This window comes from Terrapene carolina, unplaced genomic scaffold, assembly GCF_002925995.2.
Source record: "Terrapene carolina triunguis isolate 2854851 unplaced genomic scaffold, T_m_triunguis-2.0 Scaffold141, whole genome shotgun sequence".
In the NCBI taxonomy this organism is placed as follows: Eukaryota; Metazoa; Chordata; order Testudines; family Emydidae; genus Terrapene; species Terrapene triunguis.
The window spans coordinates 11,506,793-11,527,513 of record NW_020664492.1 but is presented as its reverse complement, the minus strand read 5'-3'; the positions used below and the strand labels follow the sequence as shown (position 1 = coordinate 11,527,513).

General features: G+C 37.8%; 1 protein-coding gene across 12 annotated transcripts in view; it reads left to right on the top strand.

Annotated features, from left to right (window-relative positions):
- The window catches only part of SUPT20H (SPT20 homolog, SAGA complex component), a 60,074-nt gene that overhangs the window by 33,786 nt on the left and 5,567 nt on the right, over positions 1-20,721 (top strand). For 7 of the 12 annotated variants that reach the window (XM_026653582.1, XM_026653581.1, XM_026653580.1 and 4 more), the window contains 13 exons: positions 125-264; positions 1,956-2,112; positions 2,221-2,277; positions 2,680-2,751; positions 4,105-4,262; positions 6,385-6,417; positions 7,644-7,761; positions 10,184-10,292; positions 10,552-10,710; positions 12,504-12,816; positions 14,414-14,568; positions 17,623-17,678; positions 19,764-19,892. In XM_026653582.1, coding sequence (XP_026509367.1) covers positions 125-264; positions 1,956-2,112; positions 2,221-2,277; positions 2,680-2,751; positions 4,105-4,262; positions 6,385-6,417; positions 7,644-7,761; positions 10,184-10,292; positions 10,552-10,710; positions 12,504-12,816; positions 14,414-14,568; positions 17,623-17,678; positions 19,764-19,892 — 1,656 coding nt within the window. Of the gene's footprint in view, positions 1-124; positions 265-1,955; positions 2,113-2,220; positions 2,278-2,679; positions 2,752-4,104; positions 4,263-6,384; positions 6,418-7,643; positions 7,762-10,183; positions 10,293-10,551; positions 10,711-12,503; positions 12,817-14,413; positions 14,569-17,622; positions 17,679-19,763; positions 19,893-19,981; positions 20,090-20,721 lie in introns of those variants that run through there. The other 5 variants (XM_026653588.1, XM_026653585.1, XM_026653590.2 and 2 more) reach the window with 2 other exon arrangements.

Here is a 20,721-nt window from a genome sequence, read left to right as displayed (position 1 = left end):
AAATTGTGCGCGCATATGTATACACACAGTCAGATACCATGATGATTAGCATGAAATAAAAGCCTATATAGATATACAAAACTTCCAGTTTTTTTCACATAATTATAATTTGCATATATTATAGGAAGACAAACTTCTACTTGAGAGCCAACTTATCTTGGCTACAGCAGAGCCTTTGTGTCTTGATCCTTCGATAGCAGTAACCTGCACAGCAAACAGACTCCTCTATAACAAGCAGAAGATGAACACTCGCCCAATGAAACGGTAATAATTAGTCTGTGATATGTCAGGACATATATTAACCTGTTTAGAATTGTACAGATTATAGAAAAAATAAGAGAAATCATGCACTAACATGTTGTTTGTTCATAACCATGATAAAATTCATTTAAATTGAATAAGCTTTGAAACTCTTTGGAAATTTTTATTTTACTTTTAATACATTAATGTTTTAAGACGGACTCTTGGAAAAATATTTTTAAGGAAAGTCAAAAGTTTGTCTTATAACAGTGTCAGTTATTACTTGTAATCTGAATCTTATTAAGTACTTGTTCTGTGTAATGCTTTTGCAATCTCTTCCAAATAGGAAATGCTCTAAGGCCTAGTAAGACAGGGATTATACTAAATTGCAGCTGTTAATATATTAAATGTATATTTAATGTGTGTGTATAATATATATATATATATATATATAATATATGCACATGGATTATTTTCTTACAATGCCATACTGAATGAATACCAAATTGTATTGCTCCCTTTGGTCATGTCCATATTTTCTCCATGGCTTATAATCAAAATGTGAGGTGAGGCAGACAGCAGCTGTGAACAATGTTAAATATGAGTATATGGTGTTAAAAATGTTTTATCTTAAACCTTCCTTGCACTTTGCCAAAAATTAATTAAAGGCTGTGGTTCACCAGGATAATGTTTCACAGGTTTTATTTTATGAACATGGGATCTTATTTTCATGACCTGACTTGAATTTATAAATTAGAAAAAATATTCAACTATATAACAGGATAAAATCCAGCAAAATTAATGTGATTTTCTATTGCTTAAATGGTTCAACAAACTTAGAGCATCAGTGTCATGCAGAAGGTCTCGATCCTGTAAACATTTATGCACAAGTTTAATTTTAAACAACCAGTGGAATTGTTCATGTGCTTAAATTTAAGCATGTGTATAATTGTTTGGAGGATTAGCGTCTGAATGGTTTTAAGAGCAGTATGGTGCCAAACTACTATACAATCTGTTAGAATAGCTTCATTTTTGTGTATGGTTGTGTTCACAACTATTTTACAGTAGCCTGAAATGGTTCACTGTTATTTTACTAAGAAATACATATATGTATGCTCAGTAATATGTGAAATATATAAATGATCTGCTAGAATTAACAAAGTAGGTGTCAAAATGGATATTAGGTGCTCAGGTGTGCAGAGATTAGCTAAATAAATTCATATGCTAGCTTCAGTATGATTGTAATTAGTAGCTTTCATATCTACAAGTGTATGGTATAATACTAACATAGCTAAGGATCCTGTCTGGGCTGGAGAGAGTGGCAGCACTGTCATATTTTTTAATGTAATTTTAACTTTTTGTAGGTTTTGCACAAAGATTTGGCAAGATGAAATAAATCTGAACAATATTCAGTTTTTAATACATTTTTTGTAATATTTTAACTATTGTCAAAATTCACAAAATTCTTCCATCCTAATTTTTATTCCAAGAATATTTGCCACAAATATTGGTCATAAGAACAATAACATGTTTAAAAGTAGATGGATCACAATTATGTGTTATGCAACAACATAAAAGATGACCATTTAAAAAGCATATTACACAGCACATCTTTTTGTTACAATGTGACTGGCTTTTTCCTGTGTGTATTAGCACACATGTGGTAGCATGTTTCAGTCTGTTGTTTTACAAGCACATTTCTCAATATGCCATAGGTGTTTCAAGAGATATTCCAGGTCATCTCTGAATCGGCAGCAGGATGTGGCACATTATCCAACTCCACCTCAGCTCAGACTACTTGACTACTTACAGAAAAGAAAGGAAAGGAAAGGAGCCCAGCAGTATGACCTCAAAATTTCTAAAGCTGGAAATGTAAGTATATTGCAAGTTAGAATGGCGAACATCATTATTTATTTATTTATTGTTAATCATTAGAATACAGATGCTCACATTGTTTTGTACTTTTCCCCCACCTCTCAGTGTGTAGATATGTGGAAACAGAACCCTTGCTACTTGACTGCACCTTCTGAAGTTGATGTAAGTTCAATTGTTTCTAACCACATTTGGGTCAGTAAAAAATTCACTTATTCAACATTTTGTGTATCAAGCAGGAAGATAAATGATAAAGCAGTGAGCAATGATGTCCCTCTTTGGGACGTTGTGCTGGGTTTGGGCACAGTGCCTTTGGGAACAGCTGCTAGAATGCAATTGCTTCACTCTCAGTGTGACGGGATCCCACACTTATTCCACAATGTGAGCCACACTCTTAGGCAATAGATTTTTCACAGCTAAATAAAGCTCTGCTAAATCTATTTAAAGATTATGAGAATTCCTCAATGAAAGCATTAGAGCAAAGTAACAGAAGTATGAAATCATTAAGGCTCTTCTCTACACTTGTTTCAAATGCATTATATTCTGATATCTGCTTTTTCTTTTAAGGTGGAAAAATATGCCAAAGTGGAAAAGTCTGTCAAACCCGATGACTCTCAACCCACTGTCTGGCCAGCACATGTGAGTAATTTAGACTTCTGGCCAACCTTTTCTCCCCCTAGTTAAGATGCTGCTTCTATCAACAAAATGTAAATGAGATCATAAAGAACATTTTTTTCTACAGTCTAGTCTTCTATAAAAATTTGGAAGGGAGATTGTCACGGGGAAGTGTAATTTCACACATTGGTGCATTGGGGTGATTATCAAACTAAAAGAATAACTATAATTTATTACTCATTGGCACACAAAATAGTAAAAATAATTTACTCTTAAATTCCAGTCCTTAACCTCAGTTTTGTAGTGTGAGTATGATGCAATGGAATTTTGGCTTTGCCAACACTGCCTACCCACATTGCAATAATCAGCTAGCCAAAGTACTGTAATTTCCCTGTATAATAGCAGGACATTGGGAAGCTGCTGCCACTACTGTAGTAACAAAAATGTAATAATTTACAAGAAGCAGTGTTTCTTGCTTTCAATACACCTTTGTTTTGTTTCTAATCCTCATATAATGGGTGAGTCAGGAGAGCTGCCTTTACAGTAATAACTCTTGCAGTAGATTCTGGAAGGGAGGTCATAGAATCATAGGGTTAGAAGGGACCACAAGGGTCATCTAGTCTAACCCCTGTAGCACGTCAGCACATAGGGCTATTTTAGGCAGAATGCTCTACAGGTTTTTTTCCTTCACTGTCCCAATGAAACCTATAGATCAGCTGCAAATTGCATGATCCAATACACAAGAAAATGCTTAAGTTAATTAGAAATCAGTTTATAGATACTTCATAATGGAATCGCCAACATACTGTGCCCTCTTTATCTTCAGCATCCATCTCTTTGTCCTTGCAGGTTACTTTATGTTACCAAAATCTACCATCTTGGCAGTATGCTTTTCTTGTAGTACCTAATTTTCATCCCTATGGCATCCTATGCAACCATTGTTCTGTGTTGTGTATATAACTACTTTTAGATATTTGCAGTTTTGTAGCTGTATTGGCCCCTGGATATCAGAGAGACAATGTGGGTGAGATAATACCATTTACAGTTGGTCCAATAAAAGATATTCCCTCACCCACCTTGTGTGTCTACTTTTAGATGTGTTTCTTCTGTCTGCACTTCCAATATCTATCATAAATAGTTACGGGTTCTCTGTATTTCTTGTTTTTTAAGTAACTTATTTATCTCTCCCATCCTATTAGTTAGAGAATTTCTTCTGGAAATCATTTTCCATTCCAGCTGAGCAAAGTGACATTTAGGGACTACTAGATTGTATTACTTGCAATTTGTATTTTGTAGACTTCTGACATATATTGATCAGCCTTTTCTGTTGACTTGTTTTTGAAAAGATTCTACGTATAATGTCGTTCTGTCTTTTAGGAGATAAGAGATGATTATGTGTTTGAATGTGAAGTTGGTAATCAACTTCAGAAAACAAAACTGACCATTTTTCAGTCCCTTGGTAATCCGCTGTACTATGGTAAAATACAGACGTTCAAAGGCAGTGAGGAGAATGACAGCCCAGTAACTCCATCACAGTAAGTAGCGTGTATATTTAAAAAGGTCTATTCTATGATAATTGAGGGAAAACCAGACGTATTTACCTGCTTAGATCATACTGACAAATGTGTACCTAATTACACTAGAAAACTCAAAATGTGGTTTAAGGATTTCATTTCAGAAATTTAAAAATATCTAACCTACATGTGCCAATGTCATCTTAAAAAGAAAAGTAGTAAATTGTGTAATGCATAAATTCAGATACAATCTCATATCTTCCCACATTAAAGTTATATTGGAACAAAATCTCAATTTGGAGGGACAATTGAAGACATTTCCATGACACATTTCCAGTGGTGTTCCTACTTTCAGTACTTACATTATGGTCGTGCTGAAAATGTGTCTGGCACTGTACAAACATATAGGAAGGGACACAGTCCTTTATCCAAAGAGTTTACAATCACGAACAAGGATGATGACTGGTACATATGTTCATAATTCTGTTTTAAAATATATTGACTATATATAGCTGGCTGCAGCTGTCCCTTTACCTACCCGTTGTTAGTTCTTATTTTAGGCTCCAATCTTGCAAGGTGCTCTGGATACTTTGCCCCTGCACCTGCGCAGATTTCCATTGATTTCAATGGGATGTAAGGGTCTGCCCACTTGCACAAAGCAGCTAGCATGATCGGGTTTTGTTAACTGCTACTATTTTGTATATTTACCTAGTGTTTAATCCTTCTCTATTACTTTTTAATTTTAACCATTTCATACTGCCAAGTTTTAGTTATTTTTAACCCTTGTCTCCATCTATGCCCATTTATTTTATAGAGCTCTGTGCTAATCTTAAGAAGTCACTAAAGGTTGTGCACTGGAACTGGAATTTTCAAAGGCACCTAAGAGAATTTTTGATTGAAATTGGCTCCTTTGAAAATACCAGTTTGGTGCACAATGTTAAGAATTTATTGGGATTTGGTTCCCTAAGTCTCTTAGGTGCCTTTGAAAATTCCAGCCTCAAAAGTCAGGGATGCAAAAAATGTATTCCCCTTATTTTCCTGTAAAGTAGTTTGCTTTTTGAATCCCTGGAAACAACATGAATAATTCTGAAGTAACCCTAACAATTCTCATTGCAAATTTCTAATCTGAATGGAATGAGATAAATTTTTCAGTAAAATGTGAACGTGATTAACAAACAAGAAATATTTAGTTAGAGCTACATCTTGTGAGAAAGAATGATTGGGAAAGATAAATAATGAGAGAAATCAGGAAAACTAAACCTTTCTTTTAACATTCTAGTGCTTTGGTGTTTCTTGACTACACCCAAATCACACTCTCATTGCATCTGAAATCCTCTCCACACCATGAATCTGCATGAGCCAGAAGAAGCAATAGATTGGTCATATTTCCCAGGAGAACTGTACAAAGAGAGAAAAAATAGATTACTGGGAAAAACCTGGGAGATCTGTAATCCTTGATTTATATTGGTTATAATTTCCATGCTAATTTCCTAAATGGGTCTGAATTGGACCAAAAATCTTCCTTTAAGGGGTATGGGTATTACATTAAAATGATATTAGTGAAACAGATTTCATGTTCTATTTTTAAAATATATTTACTTCAGACTGAATCCTTCTTTCTTAGCAATATGAATAGCTAATTGCTGGAGCTCTTACATTTTTTCCTTATATGAGCAAATTGTTACATTTGTTTACTAAATGGTAAACCAAATATATAATGCCATAGTGCATAATACAAACAATATGCAATGCTACTTTTAACAGCATAGAATCTATAGCAAACTGCCACTTCCTGTTTTTAGGTATATAAAACTGGTATTATTTTGTCTTTTACATTGGTGTAGATTCACTTTTAAAGGGACAGTATCACAATAAAACCCCCAAATCCTTGTCAACCTTAATTGTGTCCCTCTAAATATATTGTATTAGTGATTATGAAGCAGGGTTAGTGTTTTATACTTTCAGAAGTCTCCAGCCCACCAAGTAAGACTTAAGTGTTAACTGTTCTCATCAATTAGCTGGCAGCAGAGAGTCCCGTTCCAAAAGAGAGTGGTTTCTTTGCTGTTTTTCAGAGTTGTGATCTTTGAGGAAAGCTTTTGAATTCCAAAAATAATAACTACATTGTTTTATGTTTTACATTTAGGTTCCTTATTGGTTCCAAGACTGATGCTGAAAGGTAAGTAGTTCATATCTTTCTTTTTTTACAGCCCGAGTTTGTCCCTTTCAGCCATAATGTACCTTACTTTCATTACTATGGAAGTAATGGCATGTGACATGGATATTAAATAGAAACAGTCAAGATCTGCAACAAGACTAAAAACGTTGCATCTCTTGCACTTTACATTTGTGGAAGGGTGGGGGAAAGAGAGTAACTCCACACACCTTGTCCCATTTTTCTGTTAAATTCTGAAGACCATACTATGGCTTTGGATGAACCCATCAGCACTAGTCTGGTGAGAGCATTCAAGAGAAGAGTTTGGCTGTGAGACTTTGTACAAGTAAATTTGCTATCAAGTATAGCTTTAAAGAGAGTGGTTCTTTTGAACTTTAACTGTAGTGTCAAACTTCTTCTCAGTTGAATATTTTTTATTCAGGCAATATTGATTTAGCATTGTGATAAGTATTCTATCACTCCTAGAGCAAGAAGAAAAATAGTCCCCCCAATATATTTTAGCTATAGAAGGTTTACGGTTGTCTGCTGTGGTTCATTATAAAACATAAAGTAGACTTCTCCCATACTCAGTGGATTTCTCCAGACTTACGTTTCTCAACCTTTTCAGGATGGTAACCCCTAGTTCAAAGTCAAAACATTTCACAACCCCCTTACATTTATTATAAAAGTAGGAGTGAAAAATGTAACAATGATAAGCCTATATAATTTATTTGTGTTTCAAGAGACTGACCGAATACTTGACCTTGAGGGGTAAGGGTGTCATGGCAATACTGGAGAGAGATTGTCTTTGCTTTAGAGTGTAATGGGATTTTCAGTGGCTCGCAACAGCCCTGATTGCCTTTGGTGTCCTCACTGGGGATCGCAACCCACTGGTTGAGAAGCACTGCTCCACACAAGTGGATATTTTATTCTTCAAACTGATACCACAATATTTTAATTTTTTCTATCAGCTGTCTCTGTAAGGGAGTTCATATTTCTATACAATGTTATTATGTTGCAGATCAATTTACTGAAATTTAAAGTAAAACCAAATCACAATTCAAACCATTTTATCTAAGTGCTTGCAGTTTGCATTTCAGAATAGTGAAACAGTAGTAAGTAGGCAAAGAAAATTTAGAATATAATAAAGTTAATCTACATCTAGAACAAACAGTATAATGTTAAAAATAGTGCAAAATTGTTAATGCTTTTTCAAATCCTGTGCTGAAGTCTTTAGTGGTGTATTTCAGGGTAGTGAACCAATACCAGGAACTAGTTCAAAGTGAAGCTAAATGTCCAGTGAAGATGGTTCATAATTCAGGTGGATCAGTCAACCTAAGTCATCTTTCTCCAGGGAAGGAAATGGAAGTGAGTTTGCTCAATGTTTCTTTCTTGCATTTACAATTGCTTATTGAGTAATTACAGTTCCCTAAAGGGACTCAAAGGACAAACATCTGTCTGAAGTTTTTAAACCTACTATTATTACAAGTCTGTAATGGAAGAGATTAGAGAAAAATGCTTTTCTCAGATTTTTCTTTTTTTTTTTAATGTTGTGTCTTTGATAATGCTATGTATAGTCAGTTTCAGTGTTTTGCTATAGTCCATTTTTTCAGTTTATCTAGGTCTTTCATACAGCAGCAGAGCAGAGAAAAGCATTTTTAAATACAGTTCTAAAACCAATCTAAAAATTGGCAAGGGAACTTGGAGGCAGGCATAGTGCCTGAACTGTTAACTCTTCATAAAAATGGTTTGGAGGTTTTTTTTATTAGATTTCAAAATGACAACATCCTTCTAAGGCAGGGGGTCAGCAACCTTTCAGAAGTAGTGTGCAGAGTCTTTATTTATTCACTCTAATTTAAGGTTTCGCGTGCCAGTAATACATTTTAACGTTTTTAGAAGGTCTCTTTCTCTAAGTCTATAATATATAACTAAACTATTGTTGTTTTATGAAAAGTAAATAAGGTTTTTAAAATGTTTAAGAAGCTTCATTTAAAATTAAATTAAAATGCAGAGCCCCCCGGACCAGTGGCCAGGACCCGGGCAGTGTGAGTGCCACTGAAAATCAGCTCACGTGCCGCCTTCAGCACGTGTGCCAGAGGTTGCCTACCCCTGTTCTAAGGGATACATGCTCTTGGAGTGTATTCCTCTGCATGTCTGGCAGGAATTCCTGTAGCTGAAAGTTTGGTGCTGATGGACCCATCAGGCCATCTGTTTTGTTATCTCTACTGAGCATTTTAGATTGATCCCACTACTCTAGTTCTTTTTTTTACCTCAGCTAGCATTTGCTGCTTTGCTGGTCCTTTCCTCCTGGCTATCTATGTTCTCCCCTATGGCATCCCTTCTTTTTAAATAGATAAATAAAGCTGTCCAGTTTGTTAGCCATGAACAAAGTTCTGCCAGAGTCAGCAGAGTCATAGCAAGGAAGCAACGGATCACCTTCTTTTTTGACTATCTAATCCTCTATGGATGGTAAAGCAGTTATCTTGAGTAGTGAAGAAAGGAGTTTGAAAAAGTAAAAATAAAAACTAAGTCTTTAGGGTTATCATCAACAGGAACTTAAAGGATTTTTAAAGAAAAAAATAGAAGCGCATAAAAGGAGAATAGTGTCTGTTTGCTTTTCAGAGCCATTAAAGACCACAGAATTGTATACTCTGTAAAATACAAAGAGCTAAGCATCAGCTCTTAGCATGTGTGCCCAACTTGAAAAGAACTTCAGAGGAACCATAATTCAGCTAAGAAAACTTTTGAAATTACTCTTCTAACTTTTTTTAGTGATGTGGTTAATTTTATTGTTAAAGTTAACCAGGTGTTTTTTCTAGGGCACTGATGAAGGCTGACTTAATTTCCTCTGTCACAGTCTTTTGACTCCTTTGACAGGGAGGGAAAATATCAAGCACTAATTTTATTAAGAATAATAAAAATAAATATGCAAATAATAAATTGAGTTTTTGAAGTTGTATATCTGATATTGTCTTCTGTGTGTTCTGTCATCTCCCTGAACCTGAAAGCACAGACACTATGTTTATAATACTTCTTTTATTCTGAATTTATACTCCATGCATGTAAATTAAATATTTGGCCTTTACCTGTAAATTTATTTTCCCTGAAACAGATTGTCTGACAATCTGAACTAGTAGTTGCATGGACCTAGAAGCAATTACAGCCAACTTCTAGGTAGCCTGCCATTTGTAATTCAGGACTACATATTTGAATAGCTGTAAGGCAATACTTGAACTTTATTAATTCATCTTAAAAAATTCTGTTCATAATTGGTAAAACAAAAAGCAGAACACCTTCATTCTAAATATAATGGTGCAATCATGGCAAAACTTCCATCAATTTCAGTGGAGCCAGGATTTCACCCAAGTATTTATATTCCTGTTCCCATACTCTGATTCTGTACCCTGAATCCCGAGTGGGTCAGGATTGACAGACAAATTTATCGGTAAGACCAAGTTTTCTTTTCTTTCAAGAATATGTCTGTCATTCTTCTACTCCTGGGATGTCATTAGCAATGAATTCAGGATAGGGAATGAAGCAATATAATTCCCATAGTTTGTTTTATTTTAATTTTGCCACCGGTTTGGAGGCCTCTCCTGGAAAAAACTGCATCTGAAAAGGATCACAGATTGTGTTTCTAATGTCTCCCACAAAGGGAGACCACTTCCTGAAAATTGCTTTACTTTAGAATTCCAATAGAAATGCTTTAATTTAATAGTTACTTATTTCTAGCATGTATGATGTGATCTCAGATTGGGCTAATATATCTTGAATTTCTGTTTCTTCTTAGCAGCCAGAGAGTCTATCAGGGTCCGTGCAGTCTTCAGTATTGGGGAAAGGTGTAAAACATCGACCTCCTCCCATCAAACTACCTTCAAGTTCAGGAAGTAGTTCTTCAGGTAAATACTTTTTAGCTTTTTATCCTCTCCCTCCTTCTGTCTGTTTCCCTTATTTTGAAGTGTGAGGTTTAACTACTTAATGTAATAACTTTAAATATAATGGAAAAACTTTACCTCTATAGGTCATGGAGAGCGTTTTTCAAAGCTGATCTTACTGCTTTCTGATTAAACAGTATTGTTCAAGGATGTATATAATGGAAAATATTCTGACTAACATCCCTCCACAGAACCATAACGTGTGTTAATTGTGCTTTTTCAGGTAATATTTTTAGTCCACAGCAGTCAAGTGGCCACCTAAAATCCCCAACTCCTCCTCCTCCTTCTAAGCCTCCCAGTCTTTCTCGGAAACAATCTATGGATCTTAGTCAAGTTAGCATGCTTTCTCCAGCTGCCATGTCTCCTGCGAGCTCTTCACAAAGTGAGTCACGAACTAAATTCTCCATTAAATCTTAGGCTTTTGCATAATGCTTCTTGAGATAAACTTAACCAGTGGAATGGTGAAACTTAAATGTACAGTGTACTCTAAATTGTATAAGTTGTGCAAAGCTTCAGGCAGGTCTCTTGTTGACTGTATGTATTTTATGTTTACTGTAATTGTGTTTGTTTTTCTGTATATATATATGTATGCACCCTTTGTGTATACGTTTTAATACATTTTATGCGACCAGTATGATTCTCTTTTTTTAAAAAGCCTGATAGCTAATGTGACAATATAAAATTCCAAAGTGTGGTTCTTTCCTCCAGTGTAAAAATAACAGTATATGAGACCAATTTGCATTTACATAATTTAAGCAACTGATTCTTTTTAAATGTCATAGGAGCTGGTACAGTTGTATCTCTATGTATGTATATAACCTGATCAGTCCCAAGGTGGCGATACAATAAACTATGAGATGATTTTTTAAAACACTCCAACACTGTTTTACAAATCATTGCTGATTACTAAAGTGTAATAATGATTATTATAGCACCATAATGTAAGGTGTTAAAATGTAATTTTCTAAAATAAGTGACATCTAAGTTTGATTTTTTTTTAATTAACGACAGGATTATTGTAATTATAGATCATAAACAATTTTTAAAATATGCGTCTTGAGGCCTTTCATGAACAGATTTGTACAGCGAAAGAAACCACAGCTATAGTTTTCCATTTTTTTTATGAATAATTGCACACTGAACATTTCCGTATGCTGCACAGTGATATACTATGTTTTTTGCATTAAATAGTTTAAAATCTTCTGAATAGCTCAAAAGGTGTAATTTTTCTGCCTTCTTGTTTTGCACAAAGAAAAACATAAGAAAGATTTTGTAAATTTTCTAACAGTTCTATTCACACCTTTTTATGTTGCTGGTATGGATTATGTAAATCTACTGCACACAGTTGTTACTGTAAGTAAAGCTCTGGTCACAGCTTTTGGACATTCACATTTCTTTCCTTTCTTTCTGCAGGACATGAAAGCTAAAAAAGAGAACACCTCAAGAGCTTTTGGTTTTTTTTACTTTTTCTGTTTTTTGTTTTTTCTATTGTTAAACTGTGCATACTGCAGTCACAACAAATTTATCTATACATTCTACATTTAAGCAGAAGGAATTACACAGTAACTTTTAAAGATGCAGTATTATCTCCTGCAAAAAGCATTTACTTTATTTTCTCTTTTGTGATTTGACTGAAATCTGGCAAATACAGTTATCGATATCTATTCAATAGAATTTAGATGGTTACCTTTGACCCCATTTGATCACTGAAACTGTCTGTTCTTTGTTGAATCTGTTGTTTTCCATATGTTTTAGCATGATGCTGTTATACAGACAGTACATACAGCCTATATATTTGACATTTTAGAACCAAAACCATTAACTGGGTTAAAATGGTCACTCAGAAAAATTGTACTACATTGACCTAAAAATATTTCCAACAGTCATGATTTAGTTCACTATACATTTTAAAAGGGCTTAATGGACGATACAAATTTATGTTTTGGTTAAAGAGTTAAGCATGGCAATGGGGTTTCTGTGTGATATACTGCATCTTTAATAATGAGCGAGTGCAGCAACCCTCGTGTGTCATGGGTAGAAATTAACACTTGCAGTTTACTGCTTTAAAAAACTGGAACAAATTGTCAGTGCTAAATAAGATTCCATTAACCTTATTTTACAAAAGGACTGGCCTTTTATAACAAACTAGCACTTTTTATTTTTCTCAATGAGCAGGGTCTGGAACTCCTAAACCATCTACTCCTACTCCAACCAACACCCCTTCATCGACCCCACACCCTCCTGACGCTCAGAGCTCAACTCCTATTACCCCTTCTGCCACCCCTACTCCCCAAGATTCAGGCTTCACCCCTCAGCCCACTTTGTTAACCCCGTTTGCTCAGCAGCAAATGTCTCTGAGCCAGGCATTGCCTGTAATGACCATTCCTCTTTCCACCATGGTAACATCCATTACTACAGGAACCACCTCCACCCAGGTCATGGCAAACCCTGCAGGACTTAACTTCATCAATGTAGTGGGCTCTGTGTGGTAAGTTCACTTTATTTTTAATGGCTTCTTAACAACCTGCCTTATGTTGATTTACAGAAATGTTCAATATTCATTAAGCCAGGTTTTATTCACAATGTCCAACGGAAATGTATCATTTCACCATGTAATGGCATAATTCAGTTAATGCAGTTTTATGAGGTGTTCAAACAGAAGAAACCCAGTATTTGAATGCTGATGAAGTTGAATGAGAACCACTGAACTGTGTACTTTGAGTTTTTAAGATGTATAGGGTTTAATTACACTAGAGCTTACCTAGCTACAAAAACTATGATAGCTCTTGAGATTTTGTTCTTACAATTTTTCCACTTGAATGTTATCTTTTTATTAATCATTATGAGAGAGGAGATGGAATATGCAAACCATTCCAAATTAAAAATAATCAGACAAAATTCTGTGTAAAAGCCCCTGTGAGTGAAACACTTTGTGTAAAATGTTTATAATAAGAACTTAAGAATCGCCATACTGGGTCAGACCAAAGGTCCATCTAGCCCAGTATCCTGTCTTCCGACAGTGGTCAATGCCAGGTGCCCCAGAGGAAATGAAGAGAACAGGTAATCATCATGTGATCCATTCCCTGTCGCCCATTCCCAGCTTCTGGCAAACAGAGGCTAGGGATACCATCCCTGTCCATCCTGGCTAATAGCCATTGATGGACCTATCCTCCATAAATTTATCTAGTTCTTTTTTGAACTCTGTTATAGTCTTGGCCTTCACAACATCCTCTGGCAAAGAGTTCAACAGGTTGACTGTGCATTGTGTGAAAAAATACTTCTTTTTGTTTGTTTTAAACCTGTTGCCTATTAAATGGAACATCAGTGAATCTGATTTATGAGTACTTAACTTTATTAAGCATTTTTACACTTATTCTGAGACTTAAATATTATTCTGTGTTTTTTAAAAGCACTTCTGCCAACAGTGGAATTTATTCTGTTATTACCAAGGTAGATTTCTATTAACTTAAAGTAGCTTTTGCTATCTGCTGTGTAAAACACAGAGTGCACCCTAATGATGTCAGATGTGTGAATTACTCATCTGAACTCTCCAGCAGCAACTCATCACTCCAAATCCATTAAACAGATTTTTTCAAGTTGCTGAAGGAAAACATGAGCCTACTCTCCAGCTTTTATGTCCTGTCAGTGCTGCTGTATTTAAGGTTGTGTTAGTCTTTGTATTTGGAAACACTGCAGGCTTAGAATAAAAGAACCTGTACACTTTATTCTTCCTGTGATCATTGATATCACAGTGAGTTGTGTACACAGAAGGAGGGTAGGATATGGACCTATATATTCCAAATCCTAGGTACTTTATGATACTCCTTTATGTGTTTTTCTAAATGTCTGGGTTGTGGAGAACACGTAGCAGGTTTCACACTCAGCTGTAACATTCATTTAATGTTAGTTTGTGATGAATTAATCAATAGGGTGACTATAAATGTTGTTCTGATCGGTCACCTTAAATATAACCTCATTTAGAGTGAACTGTTGATTGTGTTGTTAAAGACTGGAAGGCAAAAATCTAGTTGTTCACACACATTTGTGCCACTTGGATTTAATGTGTTTTCTTTCCTATTCTACAGTGGAGCACAGACATTGATGAGTGGCTCAAACCCCATGCTGGGGTGTAATACTGGTGCCATAACCCCTGCAGGTATAAATCTGAGTGGCATTTTACCATCAGGAGGTCTGGTGCCAAGTGCACTGCCAGCTGCAATGCAGTCTGCCTCTCAAGCAGGTTAGTATGAATCAGCTAAAAAGCTGTCATGAGGAACATTCAGATCAGGTTAAATAGCAAGAGCCCTTTAACCACAGTGGGCAGAAGAGTTCAATAAGAATTTGTGTGCGCCAGTGAATGGATAGTGTGTACATTCAGGCTTGAATCCACAAAGGGACTTAGGCATTGCAACACTCAGGTGCCTAGAAAATCACAAGAACAACATTGGCATCCACAAGGCCTAAGTTAGGCACCTAGACTCCATATGCAATGAAGGGGGGGAAAATAAGTGCCTAAGAATGGGATCCACAAAAGCCAGCATACTAGATGGGGAGCTGCCTAACTAGCCAATGGGAGATTCTGATGAGAGGAGTTTGTCTTAAACCCCTCCCTAGAGAGAGGAAGAGGTGGTAGCCCAGTGGAGACAGCACTCATCCCGAATGTTCAATTCCTATCCCAACTGATGGGGAGAAAGGATTTGAAGAGGGGTCTTCCATGTCCTTAACCACTAGTCTTTGGGACCTTCTGCTATGGGTCTGCCTTAGTCTCTCCTGTCAAAGCTGTTTCACTGTGGATGAATAATTATAAAGTCATTGGAGCATGGGGACTGGACCCAGGTAAGTGTGCTATCTGCCAGGCTGTAGGGTCATTCTCTCTCTGGCCCAATGACTATTTATCCAAAGTGAACAGCCTCAACTGGAGAGACTGAGGGTGAGCCCACATCAGAATAACACAGCTCAGCGGTTCAAGCACTCTCCTGAGAGGTGGGAAACCCGTGTTCAAATCTTTTCTAGCCCTCAGGCAGAGGGGAGAATGAACCTAGGTCTCCCACATCCAAGTGAGTGCTCAGACCACTGTGTTAGAAGTTATAAGTGAGGTGGCCCTGCCACTGCTGGATTTTGAATGGAGCCTGATCCGGCAGGTGTGTTCTGAGTATGTTTGGATCAGACCCAAAGGCAAGATAGGCATTTGCTTGCCTCTCTTTTCCTGGCTTGCAGATCACACTGGGGCAGAGGTGTGCAACATATGTGAGGTGCGCATGACCAGAGGCAGAAACTTAGATGCCTAGGCAACTTTTACGTTTAGATGGCAGCTGAGGGGGGCTGGTGTTGTAGATTGCAGTGGCACCTAAATCTGAGCCGCTGGCACCTAAGTCCCTTTAGGATGTAGGCCTCACTGAATTTGGGGATGATCTCTACATTCTTAGTCCCCAGGTCAGCTGAGGTTGAGTGTGTCTGAAGTAGTTATTTTAAGGGGCTAGGTTAGGGTTGCTAACTTTCTACTTGCACAAAAACGAACACTCTTGCCCTGCCCCCCATCCGAGGCCCCAACCCTTCTTCAAGGCCACGCCCCTGCTCACTCCATCCCCCCTCCCTCTGTCGCTCTCCCCACCCTCAGTCACTCACTCATTTTCACCAGGCTGGCTCTGGGGGTTGGGGTGCGGGAGGAGTGAGGGCTCTGGCTGGGGGTGCGGGCTCCAGGGTGGGGCCAGAAATGAGTTCAGGGTGCGGGAGGGGGCATTGGGCTGGGGCTGCGGGGTTCGGAGTGCGGGAAGGGGCTCCAGGCTAGTGCAGGGGGATGTGAGGGCTCTGACTGGGGGTGCAGGTTCTGAGGTGGGGCTGGGGATAAGGGGTTTGGTGTGTAGGAGGGTGCTCCAGGCTGGGATGAGGAGTTCGGAGGGCAGGAGGGAGATCAGGGCAGGGAGTTGGGGCACCGGGGAGTGAGGGCTCTGGTTGGGAGTGCGGGGTTAAGGGTGCAGGAGGGTGCTCTGGGCTGGGATTGAGGGGTACGGAGGGTGGGAGGGGGATCAGGGCTGGGACAGGGGGTTGAGGCACAGGAGGGGGTGCAGGCTTCGGGCGGCGCTTACCTCAGGTGACTCCCGGAAGCAGCGGAATGTCCCCCCTCCGGCTCCTACGCCAAGGTGTGGCCAGGCAGCTCTGCGTGCAGCCCGCCCTCAGGCACCGCCCTCGCAGCTCCCATTGGCCGGGGTTCCTGGCTAGTGGGCGCTGCGGAGCAGGTGCTTGGAGTGGGGGCAGTGCAAGGAGCCCCTCGCTGCCTCTACGCCTAGGAGCCCTGAGCGGGGACATGCCTCTGCTTCCGGGAGCCGCACGGCGCTATGGCAGGCAGGAAGCCTGCCTTAGCTCCGCGGTGCTGACTGGAGTCACCAGGGTCCCTTTTTGACCGGGCGTTCCAGTCGAAAACTGGACACCTGGCAACCCTAGGTTAGGGAGATGTATTATATATCTGGTTATACATTTGGATCACCCATCAGGGGGAGTTTCTGAGGTAGGTTACGTTGCAAGTTCAGAAGTGACTATGGCAATCATCACTACTAGAAGAAAAGTAAAATATGAAAACATCCCAGAATTTAGGAAGAGGACCCACACTTCAGTGCTTCAGGCCCTTATTCTTTTACTAGACTGTGTTTTAATCTAGGTATGTTTTTAGCTTCTTAACTGCCATAAAATATTACGGTAGAAATCAATATGCTTCAACATTCATAAATTAGAAGTGTTTAAGTTCTTAGGCTCCAACCTTTTTGAAAACAGGACAGAAAAACACCTAAAGTTTGTTAGATGTTTATCCTCTCAGAAATGCTTTTGGACTTGGAGATCTTCAAAAAAAGCCATTATAATTTGCAGCATTTCAATATTTTCCTTTCTCTAATGCAGCTATCAGTAACTGCTGTTTCATTGGGATTCCAGACATGTCCATGTGTGGGATGCAAACTGTAATGTATTTTAAAAATAGAGGAAGAACTACAGAACATCTGGGAGGATGCTCTCTGCATACTTTATCTTGTCCAAATACAGTAGTAGTTTGCAATGTACCATGGTTAATACTGGTAGAACTTCCTTTCTAATCAGTCTGTTCCCCTGAGCTGCGTCTGGATAATCGTGCAATTTACAGTTCTACAGAGAAAATAGAATATTCTGCTAAAGTATAAAACTTAACCTTCCCATGCTGCAAGCTTGGAGTATTTAGAAATAATCCCATTGGCATGGTGTGGTGTGATGTATTTGATTTGATGATGTGCATCTAACTAAGTAATGGTTGCCTACTTTTAATTAACAGGCAGCCCTTTTGGTTTAAAAAATGCTTCAGGTCTTCGGCCCTTAAATCTACTACAGGTAATTAATGTATTTGGACACATTAATAATTGTTTGCATAATTCTATATAGATGTGTTAATTAGTGCTTTTGGTCACATAGACCTCCAGCTCCTTGGAGCCAGGTGTTCCGAGGCATGCCATTTATTGAAAATGTTTCATTTTATTATTTTAATTTGAATGCATAAGACAAGAAAAGGTCTGTGCTAAGAGAATAGCGATAACTAAAATCAGTCTATAAAACAGCAAACCTGAGGCCATCCTTCCCCCACTAACAAATCAACCAGTCTTGAATGACATAAAATAAGCTGTAGAAATAGTGAAATTTGAAACTTGAATTCAAGTGGCTAATTGCATAAAAAAAAAATTCCATTTTTAAGCCTTTGCTTTTGCTTTCACTGAAAAGTAGTTGTTTTCATTTTTAGTTATGATTGTTTGAAAACTGCAAAATTAACAGTGCAATAGAAATCCCCTGTAAATTAACCAGCATAGGTCTTAAGAACGATGAACTATGCATGTGCAGCTGGGTTACTAGTTGATAAAGGAACTTGCAGTCTCTACTATCGGAAATAGAAAGCTATGCAACACAAATAGTTCCAGACAAGGAGTTTACAAACTCTGAATAAACTTCTTTAATTTAAACAAAAAATAAACCCAAGGGGGAGAATTCTTGATTGCATCTGAGCTCTGATCAAATGCAGGGCGGGGTGGGGGGCAGCTATCAGGTCCAGCACAAGTTAGAGCTGCAAAGGAGCAGCTCTAAATTACACCAGTGGTGCAAGATCCTTCAGGAACCTTACATCAGAGTAGGATTGATCCCCCATGCTGCTTTCCTGTACTCCCTGCTGCCAGGAGCATGCGGTGTGGCTGGCACAGGAGACAGCTGTGTCAGAGGAGAGTTCCTCTGCCTAGGAGGGAATTCTCCATTGACTGTAGTCAGCTGTTTTAAGTCCACTTTATGCCACTTATACAGAATATAGTGGATTTAGTAGACTAGGGGATGTGGCACTAGGAAATGAAATGTAAATTAAGAGTCAGGTTGCACAGTTAAACTCAATGCAGTTCACAAATGCACAAGTCAAATTTATATCTGTATATGGACTCTTCAAGTCCTGGTTAAATGTGCAGCTTATAATAATAATTATAATTAATGGAGATATCCTATCTCCTAGAACTGGAAGGGACCTTGAAAGGTCATCAAGGCTAGCCCCCTGCCTTCACTAGCAGGACCACGTACTGATTTTGCCCTAGATCCCTAAGTGGCCCCTTCAAGGGTTGAACTCACAACCCTGAGTTTAGCAGGCCAATGCTCAAACCACTGAGCTATCCCTCCCTGTTTGTTTTAAAATATATATTATAAATCATGGAGGATTTAGTATGCTAATTTAACTTTGCTCTTGGAATCTTAACTTTTTTACATTTCTTGTCTTCCTTGAGTTTAATTGTGTAACCTTCATATTGCAGTATCTTTGTGTGTGTGTGTGTGTGTGTGTGTGTGTGTGTGTGTGTGTGTGTGTGTGTGTGTGTGTGTGAGAGAGAGAGAGAGAGATTATGAAGATATTAGTGAAATGCTTGTATTTACATTACACCTAAGGCTGTCATTTCAGGCTATGCTCTTGAATCTCCTCTCTCTTACACTGTTATAAATCAAGAATAATTCAGTTGAAATCAGTGCAGTTGGTAAAACTGGTGTACGCAAGAGGAAACAGGCCTCATATTTAATTAATATCTGTTGCATCAGATTCTTCACAATTTACTACTAGGAAGCCTTCATCCAAATAAAATAAAATGGTTTAAACATGGAATTAATGAAGTATTCTGATGTTACAGGTATCCATTAACCTACATTTTTATTAGCAATGTGTAAAATCTGCACAATTGTATTTAAATAGAACAATGATAATAATATACTTTTCTCCCTAGGAATCTAGGGCTACAACTTATGCAGACTATTTCTGAAAAATGAGGCCTTTTCAAAAACAGCAGCATTTTTGAAATATCTGCAAGAAGTAATTTAATATCTAGATCTTTATTTGTGCTCATCCCCGGAGAATGGCAGGCTCATGAATGTGATTGAATTATGTCTTTTGTTTTTAATCTGGAACAGCTTCCTGGTGGTTCACTTATTTTCAACCCACTTCAGCAGCAACAGCAGCAGCAGCAGCTCTCTCAGTTCTCTCCACAGCAGCAGTCCCAGCAGCCTACAACCTCTAGTCCGCAACAACAGGGAGAACAGGTGTGCCAGTTACCCTCAGTCTGAGTTCATAAATACATTGGGAAACTGTTGAACGGCATAGTTTACTCACAAATGATTATACCTTTCAGGTGGTGAGTGGTTGATTGGAGTAGTTGTTTAAAGGAAGAGGAAATGAACAATTCTAGTTTACTAAATAACAAGGATCTATTTTTGGATCGTAAAAGTCATTCATAATTTCTCCTTTTACAAGATCTAGGAATATAAAAATAAGTTGTGTTGCCCAGTTAGTATACTGTCCCTTCAGCTCTATAGTCATGCCAATACTGAAAAGACCATTATGGTTTGCTTCTAACAATTCCTGTATTGCTTAACTTTGTTTTAGTTAGTAAAGAACTGGCAAAGATAGTGTAGCCCTCTGGTGGTTCATATTATGCCTTGCACATTTACTGTAGGATATCAGCTGCATAGGTTTGTATGAATTCGTTAGCCTTAAATTGAAATAAGCATTCATATAGTATAATGAAAGTGGAAAGACCCATTGCATTCTAAACTCCACTTTGACTCCCCTTTTAACTTTGTCAGAAACATCTCCTCTTTGGCCTAAAAATTGTTCATTTCAGACCAGAAGAGAATTTTGTTTTTTAACATTCACATGCATGTTGGGTAAGCAGGTTTTTAGTTACAGAGTATTGGAAACTTAGCATTTTAAATAAACATAACTTTTTTTCTATGACTTAAAAAAGAGCTGATTTTAAGGTATTGGATTTCTCAGGCATTTAGTCCTCCATGAAGACAGGGCTAATAAATCTTATTTAAAACCACATTTTCTAACCATTTCATTGACAACTGAAAGGTTGTTAGTTACTTG